At 44.6% G+C, this 26589-nt stretch overlaps 1 protein-coding gene across 10 annotated transcripts in view; it reads right to left on the reverse strand.

Moving 5' to 3' along the window:
• Positions 1-55: 55 nt before the first annotated feature.
• Set2 (SET domain containing 2) overlaps positions 56-26589 on the reverse strand; it is a 112830-nt gene continuing 86296 nt past the window's right edge. For all 10 annotated transcript variants that reach the window (XM_065441645.2, XM_065441650.2, XM_065441652.2 and 7 more), the window contains 11 exons: positions 25723-25855; positions 23958-24163; positions 21160-21372; positions 19185-19585; positions 17489-17863; positions 15005-15244; positions 11187-11362; positions 9004-9085; positions 4941-4979; positions 2210-2389; positions 56-1763 (listed from right to left, as the gene is read on the reverse strand). In XM_065441645.2, coding sequence (XP_065297717.2) covers positions 1596-1763; positions 2210-2389; positions 4941-4979; positions 9004-9085; positions 11187-11362; positions 15005-15244; positions 17489-17863; positions 19185-19585; positions 21160-21372; positions 23958-24163; positions 25723-25855 — 2213 coding nt within the window. In that variant the 3' untranslated portion in view covers positions 56-1595. The remainder of the gene's footprint in view (positions 1764-2209; positions 2390-4940; positions 4980-9003; positions 9086-11186; positions 11363-15004; positions 15245-17488; positions 17864-19184; positions 19586-21159; positions 21373-23957; positions 24164-25722; positions 25856-26589) is intronic.

Raw genomic sequence — 26589 nt, forward strand, 5'->3', positions numbered from 1 at the left:
TCACACTATGTGTACCACATGGGTTGGTGTGAAGGACACCACGAAGATATACCAATGATATGAAAATGTATATTTATTACATTCATCACTGGAGCCATCTAAACGTGCCAGAAATGTGCAGCAGATGACAGTCTATACGTATATGCTCTGTATATATACAATGCCCAAAAATGAACATGGAGAAATTGCAGTGCGAATTCATGGTTCTTCCCTGGCACACATGGGGTTGGCTCAAACTATGTTTCAACATTTCCGTGCTGGGCAGAAAACTTATAAGCCATGCACCATTGTCATAGAGAATTTAACAGCATGCGCTGAGAACCATGCAATGAAGTCATTTAACACGACACTGTTGACATGAAATAGTTAAATAAGGACAACGAAATTGAAACACTTTATATAACACTTTATATACATAAAGGGGGAAAAAAAGGGGGGGGTGCATGTGAGGGAAGGTTGGGCACGCAAGACAATATTCCTCAACTTCATTCGGAAGTGACAGCAATGCAACTATACAGAATGGGGCTGCTGTTTCTTGCCTATTCCAGAGCAAGATGAATTAATTACAAGATGTAACACCCCAAATCCATTTCCAAAACACCCAACAGCTCTCACACCACATGACAAAGGTCAATAAGCCAAGAGTATGTAGCGTTTTACTTTCCTCAAACTATGTCTTGTATGCTACCATATAAAGAAAAGGAAGCTTAATCACCAGTCAAATGATTCGTACAGACAGACAAGTTCTGAACCCACAGCAACTACAAAAATAAAGAGTAAATGAACATGTACGCCTTGCGGAAATGTAAATTCATTTGACAACAAAACATTTGCAACTAAGAAAAAAAAAAAGCTAAAATTATGCAGAAAACAAACAGAAGCGGCAATTCAATTATGGCGTGGCAGTACAAAACCAGTCTATAAACAGGAACCAAACTTTCGGTTCCCCATAGTAAATAAGTGAAAGCTCACAAGTGTGAACAAAAGGATGGCTTGCAGCCAAAGAAACAATGATGTCCTAGTGTGCAGAAGAAGGCATGGTCTCTGCGCTGGAACCTTTACGCCGGCCTGCAGAGTGCAAATCGGCCATCCTAGCTTTACTCGCACAACCTAGCCTTCAGCAACTGACTCGGCCAAAGAACTGTTTTCCAGCAAGAGCTGCTCAGCATCAAGTGTTCATTCACGTGTGCAGGCCTGTACAGATGCACTTTAGGTAGACTGTGCCGCTTCAATTAGAACAGCATGAACTTTTTCGGCTGTGCGCCGCCGTTGCAGGACTTGATGAGGCAGGCACTTGTGCACCACGCACATCTCCGTGACCACAACTGAACGCACATCACACTGCCATAGCCTACTGTTCTGCCTGGAAGTTTGTGGCATACGGTGCGCACCATCACTTTGTGACACGGTGTGGGAAGAGTGATGCTGCCTGGCAGTCTAGTGGTCCCTGGATTAGAGGCTTGAAGACGTTGAGCTGATGGAGGTTATCCCTGGTAATGCTGCACTGATGACTGGCAGGATTCCTCTCAGCGTCGAGTCAGCCACCTCTAATTTGCTTGCAGCCCCTCGCATGCCTATGCATAAAGGAGAGCCGGCTAGTCGTCCTTGGGGGAGACAGTCTTGTCCTTCCGATAGATAGGACCATATTTTGCCATGTACTTTTGTATAAACTCTTTCGCCTTGTGCTTCACATTGTCATTGCATTCCAGGTCCTCAACATTCTTGCAATGCTTCAGCTCCTTGGCCATCACAAAGTGTGTCAACTGGGCAGAAGAAAAAAAAAACAGTGTATTGTCAGCTGTTTGCTTCACCACTGGTAATACTGCAGTCTGAAGTGAGCACTAATTGTCTTGAGCTAAGCAAGGGCCAAGCACGATTCAAATGATGTCAATAACACAGAATCCTGGATATGATGTCACAATTTACTCTTTATTGGAGATCTTAAAAATGAAATTTAATCTCCTAACCACCATTTATAGAAGGTGCAGAAGAATGACAGCCTTCAAATGTCATTCTCTAATAAAGCTGCCATAAAAAATGCATAGCGCACATCATGGAATCAAACAACCTGGCAAAATGAGCTACAATTTTAAAAACCGACAAGACTAAAACAATTCAAGGTCCTGCGATAAAGGAGAGAGAGAGGACAGTCAACCAGCCATACAAAATTGCCCTTAGCAATGTGGCAAGCTAGACGAGGTAAGCCTACCTTGCGAGCAAGATGCTTGAAGTCCTCCGTGCTTTGAATTCGTCCTAGCTTGCAGTCTGGTTTGCGGAAGGGGTTCAGGCAGTGCACAATGTGGGAAGAAATCCTGGACCGAAACAACTCTTTGATCTTCTTGGCCACTTCCGAAGTGTCAGCAGCCACGGTCACCGCTTTCTTCTTGCTCTGCAGACAGAAAACCAACAACGATGTAACCAATACCCTTGCAGCTTTGTCTCAAAATACACCACTGCAGACATTCCATGCTATAAAGAAACGAAGTGCTGACTGTATTGTACTCGCAAGAATATATAATACAAGAGGAGGGTCTTTGATGACCAAGAAAGAAGCAATAATATTATTTTGATACAAGTTAATGTGTCACAAAGCCGTATCCGCTGGGCACGTCACAGAGAGCAAGCAATTGATTGTGTCTACTGCGCTATACTGATGCACCATTTTATGTCTCTGGCCCCATTTAATTTCATCGTTCAGAAAGTACACTTGCTATTTGTGCACCCAAGCCTCTTGCCACTAAGATGTTAGGTTTTCCATAAATCTGACACCTGGTGGCTCAGCCTATCACATTTCAAAGCACAAAAAAGAGAGAAGAAAACACTTATTCCATATGAAGCATGGTTCTGTCTATAGCTACAAACAATTTCTCAGGCTCTTGGTACAGAGATAGAGAGGGGGAGAAAAAAAACAGCACCCACAATATAGTCATGCAATTAATGGTAAATACATTTTTTTTTTTTGCGTGAATGTTACAACAGCACTGCACCATCTTTTATAAAATGAATTTATTCACTGTCAACTCTCCCTTCAATGCCAAAATGCCTCGGGAGTAAATATGTGGCTTGTTACAAGTGATGGATGCTACAAGAGCTTAACACATCAGTTAAAATGCTCCACTCGCACAATTTTCAGCAGAATTTCCAGCAGAACTGCTTAGACAACCATTTAACACAAGGTAGCTAACATGGTTACATTACCAAAGAAAAACTGTGGTAGACTCTTCCTATGGTAAACTCCTAAGGAAACAATAGGAAAAAATGTGGATCTGGACTGTTTGATTGCACCTCTAGTGTTGGAATGTGCTTATGCCAAGAGACGACATCATCGCGACTGAAAAAGGCTGCACAATTCTTTTGGAATCGAAGTTGCCTGTGATGAATGCAAGGTGCAATTCATAGCTGCACTGGAAACCTCTCAGATTATGCTCTGCTGGGTGCCTACAGCATGTTACATTAAACAATTGGATCTTTCCAAGAGATCCATGCCAAGAGGGTGCCACTACTTTGAAAAAAAACCTTGAACTTTATAAGAAATTTAATTTGACTTTACTGCAACTTGGCAATTTTGAGACATGTTATGACACTGCAGATGGCACTATACATATATGAAAAGGCACAGCACCAATGCTGACCTACATTGATGTACTTTTCTTACAAGAGTTTCAGTCTTGGTAATAGTGACACTTTGGGACACAAATATCACTTTTGCTAGACCTCATATTAGCTTTTAATGTCCCTATAAGCTGAATTCTTTGATAATACTGTTGTGTGAGACATGACAGGTAAGCAATACGTAAATGTATAAATGTAAACGGTTTGGTGGCCTTAGTTTAGTTCACTCTCCCAGAGGTTCAATGCAAATCAATCTGGCTGAAATTTTCATTGCGATAGATTTTAAATGCACGCTGATGTTCATACAGTTTGCTTGAATGCAGACATTGAAAGATACAGGACTAAAAAATATATTTTCGTAGTCACATAGAAAATTTCCATATCATAGCTGCACCAACCGAAACAGGTTGGTGCAGGCCATTGCTAAAATTCAGGCCATTGCTGAGGGTCAGCAAGTGCCTGTTTTAACTATGGCATGAAATGCTAGTTGATCCAAACACACTTAGTGGCATGCAGGACGATTTGCATGCATGGTCGTCAAAACAGTATGGCATCAAAATGATGACTATGGTGGTGAAACAGTGAAGCAAAAATGGTGCTTGTACGGAATACTCCCATTATTTTGGCTCCAGATAATTTTATTCTTTGCTTATTTTGATCTCATCCAAAGGCCCCGGCTGGCATCCACGCATTTCTATGAACTCAAACATTAGTTATTTCGATTCTAAAATTGGCCTTCACCGGATAATTCAACTTGGCCAGACAGCACGCATGCGCCTAACCCGTATGGTGACCCGAATAGCGGCTTTTTTACTGGCGGTGTTTGTCTCAGCAGAGCTTAGAGGTCAGTGAATGTGTTGAATACACATAATATCCCACTGAAAAAACTTACTTTCAGCCTTCCCTAGAAATATTTTCAAGCAATAACAGTAGCTCACAATGCGCGATTATAGTATTTACTCGAATCTAATGCGCAATTTCTTTCTTTTTGCCAACAAAATTGCACCGAAAGCTGCACTCACAACATTCGTATGCTTTGCCGCAGAACACTTCTGTACGGTGGCAAAGCTAACACATGATTGTCCCCGTGCCGCCATCAGTATCATTGTAGAGCTACGGATTACTTTTGACCACCCTGAGGCTTTTTTTCATGTGCACCCAAAGCTCAATACACAGGAGCTTTTGTAATCCCAAGGCACAGGGCACTGGAAGGAAATTCATTCACAGCAACATAGACTGAAACCAAGTTGAGTAATAAACAAAAATTAGAGCATGCCACGCGTAAGAAAGAGCTTGCACACAAAGTAGCATGTACGCCAGGTACTAACCGATCTCTTTCCCCTGGAGCTGCCTACTGTGCTGTTCACCTGAAGGGCAATATACATGCAGGAAGGAAAAGGCATAAGCAATCATAAAAAGAGAAAATGCACACAACTAAGGGCAGAAAAAAAATGAAATAAGGAACAGGCACAACACAAATGAATAAAGTCCAATTAATGCTACCCACTCACTGATGCTCTCTTGCACGCACGCACACGCACGCAGGCACACGCACGCACGCACGCACGCACACACACACACAAAAACACACACAAAAACACACACACACACAGCCTTACAGATGTTGCAGTCATTCAATAAAAATGCTGCATGCAGCTCTTTTTAACTCATGCCAATGGCTGGGAAATACTTCTGGAACAGAGCATCAAAACACACCATTGTGCAAAGCGTAGCAAGGAAAATAGGTTGATTTACCATACTTATCCAAACCTCAAGCCAATACTTTTGAGAGTGTGCAATGACTGGTATGGTGGTTCAAGAGTTAATATAAGGATGCAGTTTGCGCACCCTACAATTAAGTTGCAGACATTGATGTTGCCTTTAATAACGGTCTGTTTTGACGACCATGGTTATGTCATAACACCAGACGCTGACTGAGAATGTGTGCCGAGAAACCCGACTGGTCCCATCGACCATGCATAAATAAAAGATGGGTGGCAACCTGGATAGCCCGTTCAATAGAAATTTACCTAGGTAAATTCATCTCTAAAGTGGCCCATCTCAAAGGAATGGACAGAGATGAAAACAGCGTACTGTTTGAGGAACGAAGTGATGCGCAAGCAAGTTACACTAAATAATTGTGTCAACAAAGTGAGTGAGTCATATGTAATCTAAATTGTGAATTAGCATGGTATGCGAGATCAGAACTTGAAGGAACTTAATTTTTAAAGTTTCCAGACATTCTGACTACTTGACTGGCTGCAGCTTCTAAGCACCAGCCAGCAAAGCCCAGTTGTCCCAAGAGCATCCACCATCTTTGTGCATGCTTTACAACTCCCAATGCAGCTGCCCCCTCTGCTAAATCCCAATATGGCTTGGTCTTGAGCAAATATGGTAAGCCTGCAGGATGACCAGCAGTGCAGCCATGTTTTATCTACCCACTTTATTTTAAAGACAGGTTTGAAGAAAAAGTGGAAAAATAGGTTGAGAGAGGAAACACACATTCCACACAACTAATTCAAAATAACTTGTCTTCTAGTGCTTGTTCAGAAAGATACGGAGATGATGGTAGCATGCTTGATGAGGTGGTCAACTAAATAGCACTCTGGATGCTAAGCATGTGGTAGTGCTCACTAAAAAAATTGAAAAGTTCATCATTATAACTGATTTTATGATTGCCCTAGAAATAGATTACTTGACAGTGTTTCATGACCCAGAGCTAAAGCTGCCCTAGGCCAAACTGCGAGGCTCTGAACTGGGTTGAACTACAGAGGCCTCTATATCCTCTAGAATACTTACAACACCATAGTTGGCTGAAGTGAGTGCAGCTCAAACTTGCTCAAGTAATGGTGGCAGTGGCCTACATTTTTTTGGCCACGGACGGTACACAAGCATGACAAGATCTCAAGGTAACAAGTAGTAGTAAAGGGACACTATATATATATATATATATATATATATATATATATATATATATATATATATATATATATATATATATATATATATATATATATATATATACACACACACACACACACATACATATATATATACACATACATATATATATGATAATGCCAGCTTTGTAGCTCCTTTCTAAAGAATAACTCACTGCCTCTTCACACCACTATGCAAAGAATATTTAGAAGTGTGGCACTCAGCAGCACACAATCTGCAAGACCCCTGGCGCAGCTATGTAAGCATCCCAACTCTGCAGCCTCTTGAGTTGCAATTTTATCAGCAACTAGGACATCTCTAGGCAGAAAACCAACATTGTGAGGTTCCTAGAAGAGTAACTTACTAAAAGGGAATCTATAATATAGATTGATTCAATGTTTGCCTTTAGTACCCGTCTAAAATGAGGTAAACACAAGCAAATACAGTTGCAGACAGATTTTTTTCCATAACTGAAGGGGATAACAAAAATGACCGATTATCGTTTCCAGGGAAAAAAATAATTTTGTTGCTTACAATGCTAGCATTATAAAAGACCCATTTGCAGACATTTTGTTTGAACTTGCGCTTGAGTGAAATAACATATGCTTGCGATTCCGCAATAGCCAAGGGTGTGGCACCACTAAGTTCAAATTTCACGCAGCCTCATGTACCTTGAATTGAAAATTAAATTCTGGGGTTTTGTGAGCCAATACTACGATTTGACTATGAGACACGTGGTAGCGGCGGACTCCGGATTAATTTTGACCATCAGGGGATCTTTAACGTGCCTCCAACGGTTGTGTTGTGTCTTGTGTTGCACACAAGAATTTTTTTCATTTCGCCCTCATTGAAATGTAGCTGGTACGGCCGGGATTCGGTCCAGCGACCTTGTGCTTAGTAGCGCAACACTGTAGCCGCTAAGCCTCGTGTACCTCACGTGTGGTCACAATACCATGAATTGTCTATGTTGTATGCTACCTTCACTGCAGAGTGCTGGCAGTTAAATCAGTACTGTGCGAATTCAGTTCGGAGCTTTCTTCCTACAGACGAGTTTTTGCCATTGCACAGAGTAAGCACAGAGACAAATTTGGTAGGTGCATGGTTCCTAGTAGTTGCTGGCTGTTTGCCTGTGGACTTGAATGGTATTTGCTTGGCTGCCATTCCACTGGCCCGTGCACATGGCCTCGGGCCCAAACAAGGATGATGGCTGTTGATAACATATTGGAAATAACAACTAGTCATCCTGCCGCTGTGTTGGCCAGCAGTGAGCTTTATTTTCGCCATGTTCAAAGTGTTAACCAGTGCCTTTGCAACCAAAGAAAGGTTGTAAGCCATGTTAATAACGATCTCTTTGCAGCATGCATACCATGTATTAAAAACCTAATATAATGTGTATGCGATTTCAATATAACGAAATTTCACTGCCACCATAAAGGAATGCCGAGACAATAAATAAAAACTTCCGTCAACGCAAATGGTCAGGTGATTCAATTACATGTGGCTGCTTGCAAACACATCTCAAATCGCACACTGCGCGCTGGCCAAAGGAGCCACGTTGTGCTCTGTATAAAATCCAAGTGTGGTAAGATCCTATCGTGCACTGCGTGCTTTAGGTGTAAATGAAAGTGTGGAGGGCGAGACAAGAAAGATGGTGGATTCGCATGGTTGTAAGTGCGGCAGCCGCACACGTAGCCGTGCACCCTCCTTTAGAGGTAATCTGCCACTTGTGCTAAGAGTGGGCGTGTCGAGATGGCGTGGCACAATGTAAGCTGTCTTACCGCGCATTCAGTATTGGAGGTTTTTTTTTATTCTCAAGTTTTGGTAGCCCATTGGAGCGAGAGGCAGACCATGCATTCGCTCCCCGCTGCTGGCACTCTTCCCGATAGTGTCGTCCGAATGTGGGCAATGCTACCAGCTGCGGGGGCAAAGTGCACGCAAAAGCGTGTCTGGCTTTGCTCAATTTGTACCGCCAAGAAGGTATCGCTGATGTACATGCATGAAACTGTGTCATTCGTTGCCGACTCTGAAATTTATTAAGATGATTTGTTTTCTCATTGAAATTTTCTTTCTTTGATTGCCCAATAATTTGGAAGATTTTGCAGCCCCTTTCCGTGCAAGAAAAATTGATCGGCGACTGTACTTAGTTGCATAAAAGGTTGAAGTTCAATAGAACGAAATTTCAATACAACGAAGCAAATTGCCGATTTTACCGCTTTCGTTATGTCTAGGTTTAACTGTACATACATATGTGCCTCAAAAATTGACATTGTACAGTGTCCTCAGTTGTGGTACAATGGTTCTACGTAGCAAATGGTGGCACCATGACAAAGTCTGAATAATCGAACAGCTCCAAAAAATCAGCTGCTGACAGTAAATTACTAAATGCTACTTGCCTCAGCAAAGCCTGAGGGCGAGAACTATTCCTTTTGTGGCTAGCAATAAATTACCCACCTTTGGTTCATCATAGGTTGGAGTTTCTAGCTCCATGTCTTGGTCATTTTCGTCCACGGTTGGAGGGTCCCATTGTGTTTCTCTGCAAAGAAAGGTTAATTCATCGGTTAAACCTTATATAGAATAGTTACTATATTAATAAGCACTTCTACTATCACAGCAGGCATTCACAGCACAAAGGAGTTTGTGGCAAACAATGGCATGCAAATATGAAATAAAAAGCAATAGTGTTTCAATCTCCAGTGGTGCAAATGATTACGGTATCGCAGTGCAACTGAGCCTGGAATGCGACTTTTGCGGCTGTTTGGAAACGAAATGGGGCTCAAGGCGCATGTCGGGAACGGCAAAATCTAACCCGTTTGAGATAAACATTCTCGCGGCCCGTGCCGTTCAAAGTACCAGGAACGGGCAAACAGCGCTGAACGACTTGCTTTTAGCTATGGGGATATCCTACAGAGGCCTGCACCACAAGACGTACTAAGGACACTTGAAGGGAAGACTGAAACCAGCTTTAAAAAAAAAATATATATATATATAAAAAAAAGGGGGGGTGGGGGAGGGGGTTACGTGCCACAACCACTTTCTGATTATGAGGCACACCGTAGTGGAGGACTCCGGAAATTTCGACCACCTGGGGTTCTTTACCGTGCACCTAAATCTAAGTACATGGGTGTATTCGCATTTCGCCCCCATCAAAATGCGGCCGCCCTGGGCCGGGATTCGATCCCGCGACCTCGTGCTCAGCAGCCCAACACCATAGCCACTGAGCAACTACGGCAGGTGAACCCAGCTTAAGAATGGTATGAAATACATTAAAATAAGCTTTAGATTTAAGACCAGTACATAAAACTACATAAACCTAGAAATTTTCATCAGTGTAGCTCAAATATTAAAGAAAATAATTAAAACTCCCCACATATCCCCTTAAATGATCCTCTCGAACCAAGGCATGCGGCAACAGTTCCTTACGTGAGGACAGGCGAAGCGAGCTTTCAAAATACGCTTGCTTCCTCTATTGGTCCTTCGCTGTAAGGAGGCCTCACGTAAGGTTAGGAAGCAGTCGAATGAAAGGAAAGTGTCATTGTTTGGGCCTAAATGGAAACATCCGTCGACACAGATGGTCAAATGATTGAATTACAAGCGGCTGCTTCCAAACACGCCTCTCAAATCGTGCCCTGCATGTTGCAGGACTGCCGAAGTGGAGCCACATCATGTTCTGTATAAAGTCCAAGTGCAATAACATCCTATGGCGCCTTGAACACTGTGTACTTTGGGTGCAAGTGAAAGTGTGCGAGGGCAAGAGAAGAAAGATGGTGGCTTCACGAGTGCTGCCTCCTCGTGCAAGCAAAGGGAAAGAGAGGGAGGGGAGCATGCTTGCAGTAATGCGATTGCCTAATAATTTGGAAAATTGTGTGCCCCCTTTCCGCGTAAGAAAAATCGATCAGCGACTGTACTTATTTGCATAAAAGGTTGAATTTCAATAGAACGAAATTTCCATATAACTAAGCAAATTGCCAATTTTACCAGGTTTGTTATATCGAGGTTTAACTGTACCAGGCTGGGTTGTGAGGCTGCAGTTATGTTCAGCTCTTTCTCAGGTCCTATGGTCTATTAACTTACTTGGTCACAGAAATCAACAGTCTACTGTTATTAAACAGCCCCAACCAAAGCTTACAGGTAGCATTTTTCTGTACACCTAACATTTCTTCCTGCCGCCTTCTCGTTTGTGAGCATACATGAGGTTACCATAGCAACAAGGTAATCATAGCATTGAGCAGTGAAAAAGGTAGTGTGAAATGTTTTATTTTAAATGACTCAACAAATATTGCCGCAAAACAATGTATGTAAGACGTCACAAAAAGACTACTATAATCTATCCACCTCTCATTCTACTACACTCCACCACCAACCGAATGCCAAAAGACGTGTTCGTCTATTCAATACATGTTGAGAGCAGCCATTGACACCACAATGTTAAAGTGACGTAGGCCGGAACTACTAGATGGTGCTGTTTATTTTCCGGTTTTGCTAAAACAGCCAATCCGCACGCGCTGTTGGTGGAGGCGTGGCCAAGGCAACAGATTCGCGGAATGTGAATGTTTCAGAATATGGGCCCAGATTTCCAAGGTCCCTTTGTGCTTGCTGCCTGCTGTATGAAGAGCTTAGCTTCTTTGCTGGCTCACCTGGTAAGGGCATGGTAGTAGTAAACGTTGCCTTCTTCATCCTTGGCTGTCTTCCAGTGGGGAGGCAACCGTCCACCTTTCTTGGTTGGAGTGCTGTCTTGCTGTGGCGGTGGACTGGACATACGCCCAGATGATGCTTCATTGTCTGGTGCCAACACCATTGGCTGCTGCTGTTGCTAAATGCAAAAAAAGAAGTGCAAAGGTTTATATTTGCTATTTTTGCAGCTCTACAGTTTTCATCAGCATATTTTTTTCTCCAGCAGTGGGTAATTATAAATTCACTTGTCAAACACTTGTCACTTGTGGGCTATTCGTGTTTTCCATTGCATGTAATATTGATGCTTGGATGCGTTTCTCCACTTAACAATAAGGAGTTATGGCTAACTGCATAAAATTTTGCCGTGACGTTGCTCAAATTTTACACTGAATCATTTTGCAGAGGACGCCAGAAAAGCAGGCGCATTTGGCAGCAGATGTGACAAGTAAAAAGCACAAGATTTTGAAGAGAAAAGAAGAAAGCATGCTGTATGCAGGTGAGTGACAATTTGTTGTATCAAGCAAAGATAGCACTCAATGTATCGACAGCCATGAGGAGAACCTGGATTTTCCGTGGGCATTCAAGTACTGCACGTGACATTTACCATTACTGCAGTTGATCACCAGCGGATTCGTTCGACGTTGCACAAGTCTACACAATATGTCACAGTGCACAATGGCACTAAGTTTGCTAGGGCAACACAAAATGGACCTACACCACCGCTCCACTGTTTTCCCATTGGGTGTGCCAACGTGAACTAGAACAGCTGAGATGCTTTCATAGAAATAGGCTAAGAGAGCTATATTAAAAAAAAATTAATTCTTGGGTTTTACGTGCTAATTCTCACCAGATAATTTTTGCATACAGCTAATATTGAAATGCTGCTGCGGTTGCCAGGATCAAACCTGCAAAAACTAAGGTGTTGCCACTTAAGAACTTGTAACTGGAGTTGTATGTACCGTCTTCTCATTACAATAGAGCCTGATAATTCGACAAAAAATGTCTGTTGTATCCAAAGTCCCTAATATCCTAAATGTTTCACTTCAGAAACTTTGGTTGTGATGTATAAAGACATTATTACAAAGAGTGAGTGACAAACATCTAAAGTAAAAACAACAACAAAAAAGTAGCAGTTTCACCCTAGAGGCAAAATATCGATTGAGACAGCAAATTAGTAGACAGCTATGTGAAATAAGGATAGTACCGTAAAAACCGGAATATAGGTCGAACTTTTTTTCAAAAAACCATCGCGAAAAGTCGACCCTCGACTTATATACCGGACATTGGCGGAAAAACTACGGAAGTCTTGCAACAATGGGCGCATGAAGTAAACAGCCGCCATCGCCATCAGCAGCAGCGCGGCGTGGCGTGGCGACGTGGTAGCATCGTCATTTTGCGTTTGCATTGTTTCATTTTGTTTAAAAATGAGCGGAAGCCGACGGCAATTTAACGTCGCCTTCAAAAAAAAGGCGATCGAGTACGCGGAAGCTAACGGCAACCTGGTGGCACAGCGCGAATTTGGAGTGTCGGAAAAAAGCATTCGCTACTGGCGGAAGCAGAAGCAGCTTTTGGTTGCTTGCAGCAACCAAAAGAAAACTTCATTTCGTGGGCGGACTGCAGCGTATCCAGAACTGGAAAACAAGGTTGCGGATTTCATCCGGGAAGCTTCGTGCAAGATCACTGCCTGTGACGACTGAATCCATCCGTTTTAAAGCGGTAGAGATCGCGCGCGCCTCTGGACTGACGAGGGCGCAATTCAAAGGCTTGCCATCCTGGGTGCGGCGTTTCATGAAGAGGAAGGGCTTTGCACTACGGCGCCGTACTTCTGTGTGCCAGAAACTGCCCGCAGAATTCGAGGACAAACTAATCGAGTTTCAGCGATATGTAATTGCGCTTCGGCAGCAACGCGACTACATGATCGGACAGATAGGAAACGCCGACGAAACGCCAGTGTGGTTTGACATGCCCTCAAGCCGGACTGTTTCCGAGAAAGGAGCCAAGCAAATCAAGCTTCTGACAACGGGCAACGGGCACTCGCGGTTCACTGTGATGCTCGCATGTACAGCTGATGGGAAGAAGCTGCCCCCTTTCATCATTTTTAAAAGAAAAACATTGCCGAAAGAGGAATTCCCACGCGACGTCATCGTCCGGGTAAATGAAAACGGTTTTATGAACGAATCGTTGATGCAGGAGTGGGTCCGGCTCGTCTGGAAGCGGCGACCTGGTGCCCTCTTTGAGCGAGCGAACATGCTCGTTCTGGACTCATTTCGAGGCCACCTCACAGCCAACGTCAAGCGGGCCCTGTGCGACGGCAAGACGGACCTCGTGGTCATCCCTGGTGGACTGACATCTGTGCTGCAGCCACTAGACGTTGTGCTCAATAAGCCGTTTAAAGATAGAGTGCGCAAACTCTATAATGAATGGATGCAGGGCGATAACCCGACTACCCCCGCCGGCCGCCTGCGACGTCCACCGCTTGCGACTGTTTGTGGCTGGGTGTCGTCGGCGTGGAAATCTCTCCCCGAAGAGATGGTGCGCAAGTCTTTCAGAAAATGCTGCATAAGCAACGCGCTGGACGGCACAGAGGACGATGCTCTATGGGACGTGGGCAGCGAGAAGCACTCGACATCGGACTCTAGTTCGGACGACTCCGATTCGGAGTAGCGCTTGCGCACTTTGTGTCCTTCTGTGTACTGCACACCCAGCCAATTTTTAACAGCATCGCGCGACCATCGACCCGCGTGTTTGTCAGCACCTTATCATCACGGCATGGAGCGGCGAAATAGCGAAAGTAAGCGCATGTGTACACATGCGCTATCTCGTTTGTTTCGCCGCTTAGAGCCGTTAATAAGGTGCTGACAAGCACGCGGGTCGATGGTCGCGCGATGCTGTTAAAAACTTAGCCAGGTGCACATGCGAGCAGCATTTAAATAAATACTGTCACCATTGTGCAACCGGCTGAGTCGCATTTGTTTCAAGGTAAGGGTGTCTTTCAGTACTTTTGCCATTGAAAAATATTTTTTTCATTTTTAGGATTGGTTAGTTGGGGGGTCGACCTATATTCCGGTCCGACCTATAGTCCGGTTTTTACGGTAGTTTTATCGACTGTATAAAGTTGTAGACATTGGCTTATTAACTAAATTAACAAGCACGTTGTGACGCACGCACAGGTAAACATGTACATATCTCGCTCTGTGATCGTGGAAAGTTGCTGTCGAAACGTTGGTGTGAAGAAGTGCGATAGCAGCAGCGAGCGAACCGACCTTCGTTCCCTCTTTCGCTTCAATGCGGAACTAAACGTTGACAGCACAGCGCATACGAAGCTATGAGCAGTGCGTGCACTTTGTCCACATCGCAGATCGCTTTCATGATATGGTGCCTGCGCAACCGCACCGTAAGCACTAGCCACTGAAGTAGAACCCCCTCCCTCCCCTGCCTCCCCCATGCCTCGTGCGCAAAAGGAGGACGCACGTCCGCCCCGCCTTCCTTTCTCGCGTGCGCAATATTGAGTTGCAATCGTCGGCTGACCCTTGCAAGTCAGTTGTCAGCCCATGTCGACATGGCAAAAGTAAGTTTTATGCGCCCGATTTTGACACAAGAATTGCCACTGATTTCGTGCGCTGTAGCCAATAGCCTGTTGTAGCACAGACCATTAAAAGCGAACTTTGTTGCATTAATCAAATAGGCAGAGCAAACTAAGGCTGAAATATGGTCCATTACATCCAAGAGTATTTTGCATGCGGGTCCATTGTAATGAGCACAAACTGTATTTGGGACATACCAAGGACTCCTCAGAGGGCAAGGCCTGTGAGATAGAGGGCAGGAAGTAGACTTGGGGATGCATGCCCTGTGCTGGACTCGCAGCCATGCTGGCACCCACAGGGCCGTAGCCAGGGCCATATCCAGTGGCCACTGGTTGTGGATTGGCTGGGTACGTGGTGCCTGGCACCATGGCTGGTGCACTTTCTGGGGCCCCAGTCCCTGGCGTAACCACAGTATACGGTACAGCAACCGGTGCATGCTGCAATGAAGTGATCACAGTTGAAGTCCCATAGACTGCTCAAGTGTGCAAGCATTATGTACAAATGCAGCAAAACCAGATACAGTAAAAACTCGTTACTTTGAAAAATCGGATAATTCGGGCTCGTCTTTTGGTGTTGGCAGGGGTATGCATTATGTAATGCTATGAAAATCTTGTTAATTTGGACGTATTTGGCCACATGTTGGTTAATTCGGACAACTCTCTGAGCTCGACGAGCACTGGAGCGTCGCAAAGGTGCCACACAAAAGAGCAGAAATGGCATTAGTACATCGCTAGTCCGCATCGCCATAGTCATCAGTGGAAATCGCACCTGAATGACCATAATTCCAGAATTCTTGTTACCTATTTGTGCCTTTAAAACCTTTATTCTTGCATTTACCGCCATGCATAGCACTGTGTTAGCCACATGCCTTCTTGACTGTGTAGTTGCCGTACATGATCGCACCGACAGCGGCCGCCGTTTCATCCACGGTGGTTCAGGCAAACAGTAGTTTCACTTTGACTTGGTGCATGCATCCGTTACGTGACATCATAACTGCGTAGTTGCCATCCATGAATCCCGTCGATAGTGACCACAGTTTCATCCACAAATGAAACAAACGGTAGTTTCTATTTGACTTAGTGCGTGGGTTGGCCACGTGCCTTCAGCACCACAAGATTGCGTCAACAGCGGCCGCAGCTTCGTCTACAGCAATTGCCGTAAGCAGTAGTTTCGTTTTGACAAGCTTTTGAGGATGAAGAGCACTGGCTACATTGTAATAGACAGCGACCAACTCACTGGCAAAAAAATCAGGATGTGCACACGGTAGTAAAAAGCCTGTCTCAGATGAACGAGAAGAAAGGGGGCTTAACTGAGGGACCCGATTTTTATTAGTCATATCACAAAAAGCCAACAAACGCTGACACCAAGGACAACATCAGATTGGAACGACAGTTTACAGACACAGTGTGACTAAAAATTGTATAAATGTGTATTTGCTTGTTCCTAATTTGTTCTCTTTTGTTTGTATGCATTCTATTGCCTCTCTGCTTGGACCGAAAGGTCTGCAGTATGTACTAAATAAATAAAATAAATAAATAAACATAGGCGAAATTACTTGTGCCAAAGGTTGTGGAATCGTTCCCTACCTGCAGCAAGTTGCATTAATTTATCATTTCTCTATTTCATTTATTAGGCACAAGTAATTTCCCCTATGTTGTACTTGGTATCAGTGTTTGTTGGCCTTTTATGATATGTCTAAGATGAAGATGCATGCCCCGGCCGTGCTATGAAGGAAGTTGTGAGGCCTTTGCCACTGCAAGCAGTAATCAGCCATGAGATGACGAGAAGTGCAGCTTTTGCACTGCTTTTGTGCAAAATGGAAACGTGATTGGCCCATTCATTCAGAAAATATAAGCGTGTTGACATGCTAAGCATTTGTTTATAGTTTTCTTGATACCATCAATAATTTGACATTTGGTAAATTCGGACATTTCTTTCGGTCCTGTGAAATCCGAATTAACAAGGTTTTACTGTACTAAGAAATCTGACGGCGTTGCCCTCCACTTTGTTGTAGGCTGACAAGATGGTCACCTTTATTCGTATGACATGCATGACAGTTTCTGGGCTTGATTCAGGCAATTAATTATTAATTATTTATTTGTTTGTACGTACTGCAGCACCATAGGAGGGCTTTGCAGGAGTGGGTAAAAACAGTGGTGAACAAAAAATAAAGTGAAATCAACAATAACATTTCTACGACAGTCAAAGAACCGGAAAATCGTTTTCACTAATTCTTAAAAGCAGCGAAACAGCAAAATGCGTACATGAAGTATAAACTAAACCTAATCTAAGTAGTTACATATACTGGTTTTCATAGAAAGCATTTTCGAATTTGCTTATCAGGAGTGAACGAAGGCAGCCAGGTTAGGAATTCCATACTTCTATAACAAGAGTTGATTAAAAAAAAAAAAAAAAAAAACAATAGGGCATTCGCAGGCTTTCAGGCAAGAGTACATATACACCAATGCAAAATTCTCACTATACGGTCACCCTAGAAAAATTTCGGTAAATTTTTTTTCGAAATAAGTCCTTAAGAAAAGTTGGAATCTGAAAAAAAAAAAAAAAAAAAAGGGAGATCGACCCAGGGCGGTCGCGTATGGCGAAAAAAATTGACATTAATAGGGTAAATGCCAAGCAGTACCAAACCAAACAGAAAGGCTAATAGTGTTGTAGTATAGTACCTGAACAGCAGGGTACACAGCAGCTGTAGCACTCTGCTGCTGAATGGGAGACAGCAGTACAGGTGTGTCAGGAGCAGCTGCGTCGTAGTCAACGGTTGGCAGAACTTCTAAAGTTGTGCCCACAGGCTCCCCTCTGGCCACTGGTTGTGAAGGAACAAGAGGCAGCTCTGGAATCCCTCTGTCCGTGCTGTCCAAAGTGGGAGAGGAGACCGGGTCGAGATTTTGCGGCGTCGCTTCCCCGCTGTCCGGGGACAACGGTGGGGGCAGTGGAATCTGCATTGGGTCTGTCAGGTAGGCAGCCTCCGATTGCATGGGGGCTGGACTAGGTGGCTTGTTGGTCACGTTGCTGATTGCTGCAGCCAAGGCCTGGTAGTCCTGCTCAATGAGAAAGTGAGAGAGAAATATTTACTTTTTGAAACACTCAGTATATCACGACATCAGCATTGCCATTCTTTTGTGCACAGGTTTCACTAACTAAATTCAAGAACCGTTAGAATCAGCTGCTTGTAATACATTACATATCCCGAGCAGATCACTGTCAGTTGTGCTATATAGCATACATACTCAATTTTAACGGGAGCTTTTTCATTATTTTTGTTGCCTGAACTTGGCCCTTGTGTTCCATTCGAATAACAGCAAGATTGGCAAAATCGACCCTGTTATAACAAATACAGTAGGCTTTTGTTAATTCGACCCTGATGGGACCGACAAAATTGATCAAATTATCAGGCAGATCAAACTTAGCAATATGCAAGAAAAAATGTCAAAACACACCGCTGGTTCATCTGGCAGCATTTACCCGATACTAAAATACCTTCCAATGAATTGCGCGCCCATTTTCTAAATGCCTGAAGCATAAAACAAACGTAGAGGTAACATTAAAGCTCCTAAGCTAGAAATCTAATGCGAGCCCAATTTTTAGCAAGAAAAATGGGCAAGCATCTAATGTGTTGAGGTTGAGCAGTTTTGCGTGGCTCCTGAGAGCTGTGCTGCACATGCGCGAGGAGCAGTGACGTCGCACGGCGCACAGCTGGCGCACCGGAGATGCTGCGCGCTCCGCCGCCACCATGCGCGCCTCGCTGGTCTGCGCATTGCAGAGGAGTGACATCATAGCCGCAGCAGACGCACTGGCGCCAACACGTGCCCAGCAGCTGAGTCTGACGCTGCGCCGGAACCGCTTGATAGTGCCTCTCATTTTGTGCGCATGTGCAGAGGTATCAGCGGGGGTATACACATAGCGGGGCATTTGCCAGTGTGGTATAGGCATGGAGAAGGAGAGCGAAATAGCTGCTCAGCGGCGCAGAAGAACAGAGAAGCCTAACTCATTGGATCCTGAAGTAGTTGCCTGGCAATTAGCAGTTGAGCGTAGGAAGAACGAACAAAAGAAGGCTAAACGTGCCGTGGAGACACCGCAGCAAAGGGAGGAACGTCTAGCAAAGCGGCGTCGCCAGGAGGCTGAGCAACGTGCCTCAGCTCACGCTACGTATATCCTGGCATAGCTGAGCTAAGCCACTGCTCATTTTTTGGAGATTGGTGGGAAAGGCCTTCATCCGGCAGTGGACACGAAACAGTGCCATGTTTGTCATAGCACTTTCCTTGACTCCGTTTGCTTAAGCTGTACTCAACAATGAATACCACAGGCTGGTGATGATGACACAATGTTGAGAGGGAAAAAAAGGGAGTGCCATGCACTCACAATGTTGGGAGGGATAGACTGGTGCTGCGTCTCTTCAGGTGGTGGCGCCATCAGTGGTTGCTGTCCGAGTACCAGTTGTGGTTGTTGACCAGGCCCCATCAGCTGCTGTCCAGGCACTATCGGTGGTTGACCATGTAACACTGGCTGCTGCCCTGGTACCAGTGGTTGCTGTCCTGGCATCATTGGCTGCTGTCCCGGCATCATTGGCTGCTGTCCTGGCATCATTGGTTGCTGGACGGGCATCATTGGTTGTCCCGGCATCATTGGCTGTTGTCCAGGCATCATTGGCTGTTGTCCGGGCACCACTGGTCCTGGTGCCTGCATCATCACATGGGGGCCCACCTCTGATGGCGAGTTCATGCCAGGAGCCACCATAGGCTGAGGCCCACTCAGCATTGCATCTGCAAATAGGAAGTAGGAACAAATGCTTGAGGACAATAAGAAATGCCACAGTGGAGAGCTCCAAATTCCCATACACTGTATTTCTGGAAATAAACTTTGCCTAGTTAAGAAATTATTTTACTCAGTTCTGACTACAAATGCTGAACTTACAGTACAGCCAAAAGCCCTCGAAGATAGCAATGGCACGATGGGCGTTCCCGACTGCTACGCACTATAGCTGCACACATCCAAAGTGCTGAGGGCGCCATCTGAACGTAACGGCGTACGCACGCAGCAGATTGGCTAGTTTGACATCAACGACGCACTGCATTTGGCGCACTGACTCCATCCTCGGTGCCGTGCTCTGCGCCTGGCGTGCCTCGTGAGGAATGGTGGTTTGCATCCCACAAAGACGCGTGACAGCGCTCGCTCGCTGGGCTCACTCATCGACGCCTTAGCAGATGCCACTTCACACTTTGTTACTGACAGTGTTTCAAAATGCTTCAACTGACGGACGTGGAGATCGCAGTGGAAGTAGCGGCCAAACTTGAAGACGCTGCCAATTTGTTGGTGGTATTAATTTGACACTGCATGCGCAAAAGCATTGCCGCCGATTGGCAGCGGCAATACCTCCGCTCGCCACTTTGCTCTAAGCGGGTCAAGCTCTTCATGCGCTTTGAGTAATGTGGCTTAGAATGCATGCGTTTGGGTCGGGACTGGAAGAAATTTAGAATAAAGCGATTTTTCCAGTAAAGTGATTTTGTTATAATGAGGGATTACTCTATTTGCCATCGTTCAGTTCGGCACTCGTAGTTGCGGAGTCGGGCTCATTCAGACTGCAAGGGCACCGTTGGCGCCATTTGACACAGCCTATCTATAACTTCACGAGAAATACTTGTTGGAGCCAGCATAGTGCTGTCTGGAAGGCAAACTAAACAAGCAAGTACAGCAGGGCAAAACACTCCGCAATGCAAACTCAACAAACAGGATGGCGATAGCGGGCTATGCAAGGGAGTGCTGGAAAAGGATGTGATGATTGCGATGTTGACAAGACCTCACAATTGAGGCAAAGCCTCCAAATTGGCATTTGTAGTTAAATCTGAGAGGCATAGAGTGGAGACCAAGGCAAGGGCTCAGAGACTACCATTTAGCGTGTAACCTCTGAGGCTTTACTTGATGTCTCATCGAGGTCGCCAAAGATAATGGTGGCAGAGTTGGCGTATGCTACAGCCACGGACGGAGTCCTGGAAATTGAGTGTCGAGGTAGAGGCTGTCCAAAATATTGGTCATCTTTACACATTAAGTCTATGGGGCCATTGGCCACATAGACTTAATGCCACAAAACTGTCCGTCTACCATTTTTCGAAGTTGTCCGGGACAGCATTATGCATGATGCAACACTGCAACATAAGCATGTCAACAGCAGCCTGATTGCATCACATGACCTAATGTTTCTTCACCTACTGCCTGTAACCAGATTTGCCATGAATGATGAGCAGTTTTGAATATTTTGCATTAGTGCAACATTTGTACAACAATCCCTAGAACAATAATGTTTATGGTGTTGCACCTACAAAAGTTGACGAGAACTCACTATGCTGCAGAATGTAGTCTTGTGGAATGGGTGGCTGCGGTGCTGGAATGGGTGCCCCTGTCTGGGGGTCATAATAAGCCACTGTCGGCTGAGGTGCTGAAGCCCCGTACATGGCTGCACCTGTGGCCGGGTCGTAGACATACACAGGTTGTTGCTGCTGCTGCGGCTGCCCAGGAACCATTGGAGCTGCCACTTGTGGAGCGGGGCAGCCACCTAAGAACCAGAAAGAGGAAAGCACCAAAATGACGGCCAATGCATTATACCTTTATTTCGCACCATAATGGTGGATGTGGATGCACAGCCATAAAGTGAGTACAAGATCTCGTGGGCACTGTACTCAACAAGTATGACTACTGTGGTGCTCCAGGGCCATCTTCATACAAATAAAATCAGTTTTATTTTCCAGTATACTTGCTGGATGGTCACCTTGGGAAAAAAGCTATTAAGTAGCTTGATGTACCCTGAAAGATTTTATTTACAATGCAAAAGCCATCGCACATTGTTTGCACAACTACAACAGTACCATATAAGTAAAAGCAAGAGAACTCTAAATGCTTATTTAGGGAACTCCAAGCTTATCCAAGAAGATGCTCAATTTAGCAGAAAGGTATGGCATTAGATAAAGCATGCTCTACACAATAAATAGAAGGCTCAGAAATAAACATACCAGCAACACAAAAAACGTAACTGTCTCACACCTGTACTTGTGCAGCCATAAAAATGAATTTGATACACTAAGATTAGCCAACAATTCAGCTGCCAAGTTCACGAGATGCTACTTCAAAGCTTCCTGTAAATCAAGGCACAGATCACCATATTACCAGCGCTGTGCCCCTGACAATAAGGGCCTCCTCTATCTTAGTGGAAAAGAAACTGGTGATAATCTTGTCACTGAAAAATGATAACACTCTCTCAGATTGCATAGAAAACCATCTGCGCTGATTTCGACACTGATCGAGACAATGCTCGTGCTTGAGCTCCACAGCACATGCACTAACTTCTGTCACATACAAAGCACATTTTAGAAACTTGTGAAATTCAAGGTTGCAGTCAGATGTCGAGGCTGTCATTATAGAGATACACACTAGCATTATACTAGCACGAAACCTTCAAAAAACTTGTATTAAAGATTTATCTCTCACAGTACTTGAGTGCCTTCTTATACAGTGAAATCTCGGTACAACGAACTTCAGGGGACCGCGGGAAAATGTTCGTTATTCTGAAAGGTCGTTATAGTGAAAGCCCAAAAATTAGCCATAACAATAGCATTTCAGTAACGCAAGCGTCCTACCTTTGAAACGGTACCTCCTTGAACTCGTTTCTCACACAATGCAAACGTGATCGTCAGACAAGGCACATTTATTTGAAATATTCCGTGATCGTCTTCTGACGGGTGCAGCACAGACTCTGCAGCACGAACGATTCCAGACCGTCCGCATTCTTATGCACGCCTTCGGCCGCTGTGCCGCGTTTGGCTATAAATATGCGGAGTTTTCGCAAGCAGTCCAACGCATCTGTGGCCGACACGGACTCGTCGCGGTCTTCGGGTGCTGCCGTAACGTGCAGCAAGATTCTTGCCGGTGCTTAAAGATTTTCTCCTTATCTTTGAGAATCGTGGCGATCGTCGACCGCACCACTCCACGTTCTTTAGCCACGACGGTTTGTTTCTTCCAGTCTTCTATCTCGCGAAAAATCTCTACTCTCTCGCTCAAAGAAAACTGCTTTCGCTTCTTCGCCGTGCTTAGAGTTGTTGAGCTCATGGCAACGCGAACGCCGGCACGCACTTCTAACACAATAATGTAACCAGAAGAAAAACAAGATGGACAGGCCTGATACAGGTGACAGCGCGCGAACAACTGAGAAAACAAGCAAGAAAAACGTGATGCGTCGTCACCTCCGCAACAGGAAAAAAAAAAAAGGCCCACTTCAGCGTTATTTACTACTTTTTTTTTTTCTTCTGCCGCACCGTCTCAGGTTTTACGAGCCCATGCTCCCCGCCTCTCCACTCACAAAACCTGGTGCGTCGCTGCCTCCGCAACGGAGAAGGAAAAAAAAAAAAAAAAAGAAAAGTCTCCGCCCGCATCTTTCTCCTTCCGCGCCATCTCAGGTTTTTGCGGGAAGCAAGTTGCAAGGCGGCCCGCTCTTCGCGCTGCGTCGTCTGCTAGCTTAGAGCTCCGACTGCCGTGACGGATACACTGAAATCTAAGAATCCTCGCATTTCGGGATATGAGTTCGTAGTACTGAGGTGTTGTTAAGATGACACGGAAATTAAATAATGATCGTTATTCTGAAATGTTCGTTATTCTGAAGTTCGTAGTAGTGAAATATTTTTACATTGAAACTATAAGCAGTCGGCACGGGATTTCATAAAAGTTCGTTAATCTGAAATGTTCGTTAATGTGGTGTTCGTTGTAACGGGGTTTGACTGTACATCCTAAATATACTGAATGAGGTGATAGTCGATTTCTGGCAGTACTGCTATAATGAGACCAGAATGTACAGTTGACCGACATGGTGAGGGTCACAATGCACTTGCTTCTATTACCTAGTCCATCTTTTCACACGCTGCCATTCCTCATCCAGGCCAGGGCTAATGAATGAACACATACAGAATGACACATGGTGCCTGTACTTCAATGCACTGCATCAAATCATGCTTGTTGCTGGTAGCCATTGGTTCATAGTGCCTGTGCAGATTGCATTTTGTTTTCTCGGCCTTGTTTAAGCTGTGCTAGCATTCCCCAAACAAATTGTTAGCAGCTAGCCCAATCATCCATTCTTTTCTGATGGCAGCTCACCTTGCATAGGCATCATTCCAGGTGGCGCACCCATAAAACCTTGAGGAGCGGGAGCGGGCACCACCATTCCTGGCGGCACTGTAGTGGCAGGGGGCACCATGAACTGTCGCCTCAGGGCCTCCTCCTGGTCTCTCTGCTGCACCTCAAGTGCGAACAGCTGCCGACGTTCTTCCTTGGTCAGCCGCGGTGGCGTTGGAAGCAGTGTCCTGCAGACATAGGGGGTAGCAAGCTTGGCTGTTAGAAGGATGTTGTGTGGTTAAGTATAGGTGACTGCACACTCCTAGATATTAGCTAGATCATGTGCTCACTCATCGAGCACAGATGACTCGGACATCGATGCCGCGTCGTTCAGCTGACATGAGGAAGGTGCAGCTGATCAGCCGGGAACATCAGCCGTGACCCGCAAGTGAGTTTCGGATTCACCGTCCACTTTGTGTATGGATATCTAGAGACAGTTCAATTTCCCTGTTGGTGTCCAAACTATTTTTTTATTCATAGGGTGTCCACTTCATTTGGCCAAGACGTGCTTCCACCAGCTCAAAGAAGCGTGGAGTTTCGATCCCAGAGAGATCCGGGCATTGACCGCGGGATGACGCTCAGTAGCGGTCCGAAGCGGCTATCATTATTGTTATTGAGCTATGACTCAATTTTGCTGTGACATTCTGCTATGGAGTGTTAACTATTTTGTATCTGTCATAAGCTTTGAAGAAATTTTGCTCTGTAAAAATGTAAGTGAATATAAGTGCGGTGAATTTCATTATCTTTGTGTTTGCTAATTTTTATTATGAATATTGTTATTACTGTTCTTTTTCGAAGGTGCTTTTGCAATGTGCATTTAGTACATGAGTTTTGGTATATAATGTTGTGCTATAAGTTAATCCTTTCCTTGAAAAAAAAAAATCCTAAGTAGGACCAATCAAGAACTTAAATATTTCATTATGCGTCTTGTAATTTTTCATAACTCGAAGAGTACTTAATGTATGGGTATAATTTTTTAAAGAAATGTTACCCAGTGATATACCCACAATTTTTATATTTTGGAATTTCGCAAAAATTTTTTTGCCAGAGATATTACACCTCACTCAAAATTTTTCTGAAATTCTTTTTGTTCAGGAATTTTTTTATGTGAATAAATTTGTATTTTTAAAAAATAAACACTGTTTGAAAGCACGTTCGTTTACCTTCACTTTTATGTACTGCATGACACTTAACTTAGTAGCTGTTGCACAAAAAATCCCGAACAACACCATACAAAAAACAGCCAATTTCCCCGTGGTAAGGAAAGAGTTAAAGCTGGGAGCGTGAATAAGACCAAGATCTGTCAGGATTCTAAACACGTGGCTTCTCCGATTGCTCTAGAAGCAGGTGAATGTTCGGCTCAGGCATGCTTTCTCTGGCTTCAATGTTGAGAGGCCTCTGCACTGGTGTAGTTGTGTTGTAGCACGGTAGTAACTAGTAGGATGCAACAGTGGTGTCTCTTAGTATCCCTTCAAAATGGGCGAATCAACAAAAGTTCCATGCAGGTGCACCTCTGGCATCAAATAAGTACAACTGCTTGACAGAGCTCCTTGAGCAGATCATGCACGCATGCACGGACGGCTCTAATGTGCAGCAGTGTGGCCAATACGAGGGTACTTCATTGGATGGCACAAGTCAAACCACGCTGAACCTTTCCACTTCTCATTAAAGAGCCTATTCTCTCTTTCAAGACATATTTAGCCCAGGCACGTGCCGGAATATATGCCATGGAAGACTCTATACTCACTTCCTAGGCTTGGAGTCGCCGCCACCGCCGCCACCAGAGCGGCGGTGGTCTGATGACCGATGGAAAGGTTTTCTGTCATCTCTTCGCTCGGGTGAAGCGGAATACCGTCTCCGTTCAGACGACCTTTCATAGTCTGCAGAAAATGTGTGAAAACAGCTAAAACAAAAGGGCTTGAAGATTCGGCAGCATTTTTTTTGCAAGTTTGTAGGACCAGCTTTATCTAACACAGACAGCGATCGTTTGGCAACAGGCTTAATCCTATACAGGGTGTCCCAGCTAACTTTACCCGGAGTTTAAAAATATGTCTATGCACTGAGAGGATGCAACCAAATGCATGTTGCTGACTATTGTATGGAGTAAGTCACACTATTTTTTTATTATGTTTAATTACATAAGCAGTCAAGAATAATTGACCAACTTCGGAAGCAACGAAGTTAGGCAAAAAATTCCACTTAGAAAGTTGTAGGGCGCTTTGCAAAACGTCCGATTAGGCAGTTTCCTACTTCCTATCTATTAGGCATTAGTGTTTTTCCGCTTACTGCAGATGCCTGTGAAATGCAAGAAAAATACCAAGTGACATGTCTGCTTAGCACCATGATTTCAGCATTGTCGAACACTCCGCATACAAATGAACATAGCATTTAGCCAGGTGTGCTGCCGCTGCGCGCCTGCTTATCACTATCATGAACCATTGCGAGAGAAGCACATCGGTGGCATTAATCGCACAGCCAACGCCTTCGTCACTGCCCTGTCACCTTTTAAGCGGCTGCACGCCCTGCTAGATGCTATGTTCATCAGTACAAGAAACGTTTGAGAGCACTGCAATCATGACGCACAAGTGGACATGTCACGTGTATTTTGTTTCTT

Source organism: Dermacentor albipictus, chromosome 1 (genome assembly GCF_038994185.2).
Source record: "Dermacentor albipictus isolate Rhodes 1998 colony chromosome 1, USDA_Dalb.pri_finalv2, whole genome shotgun sequence".
NCBI lineage: Eukaryota > Metazoa > Arthropoda > Arachnida > Ixodida > Ixodidae > Dermacentor > Dermacentor albipictus.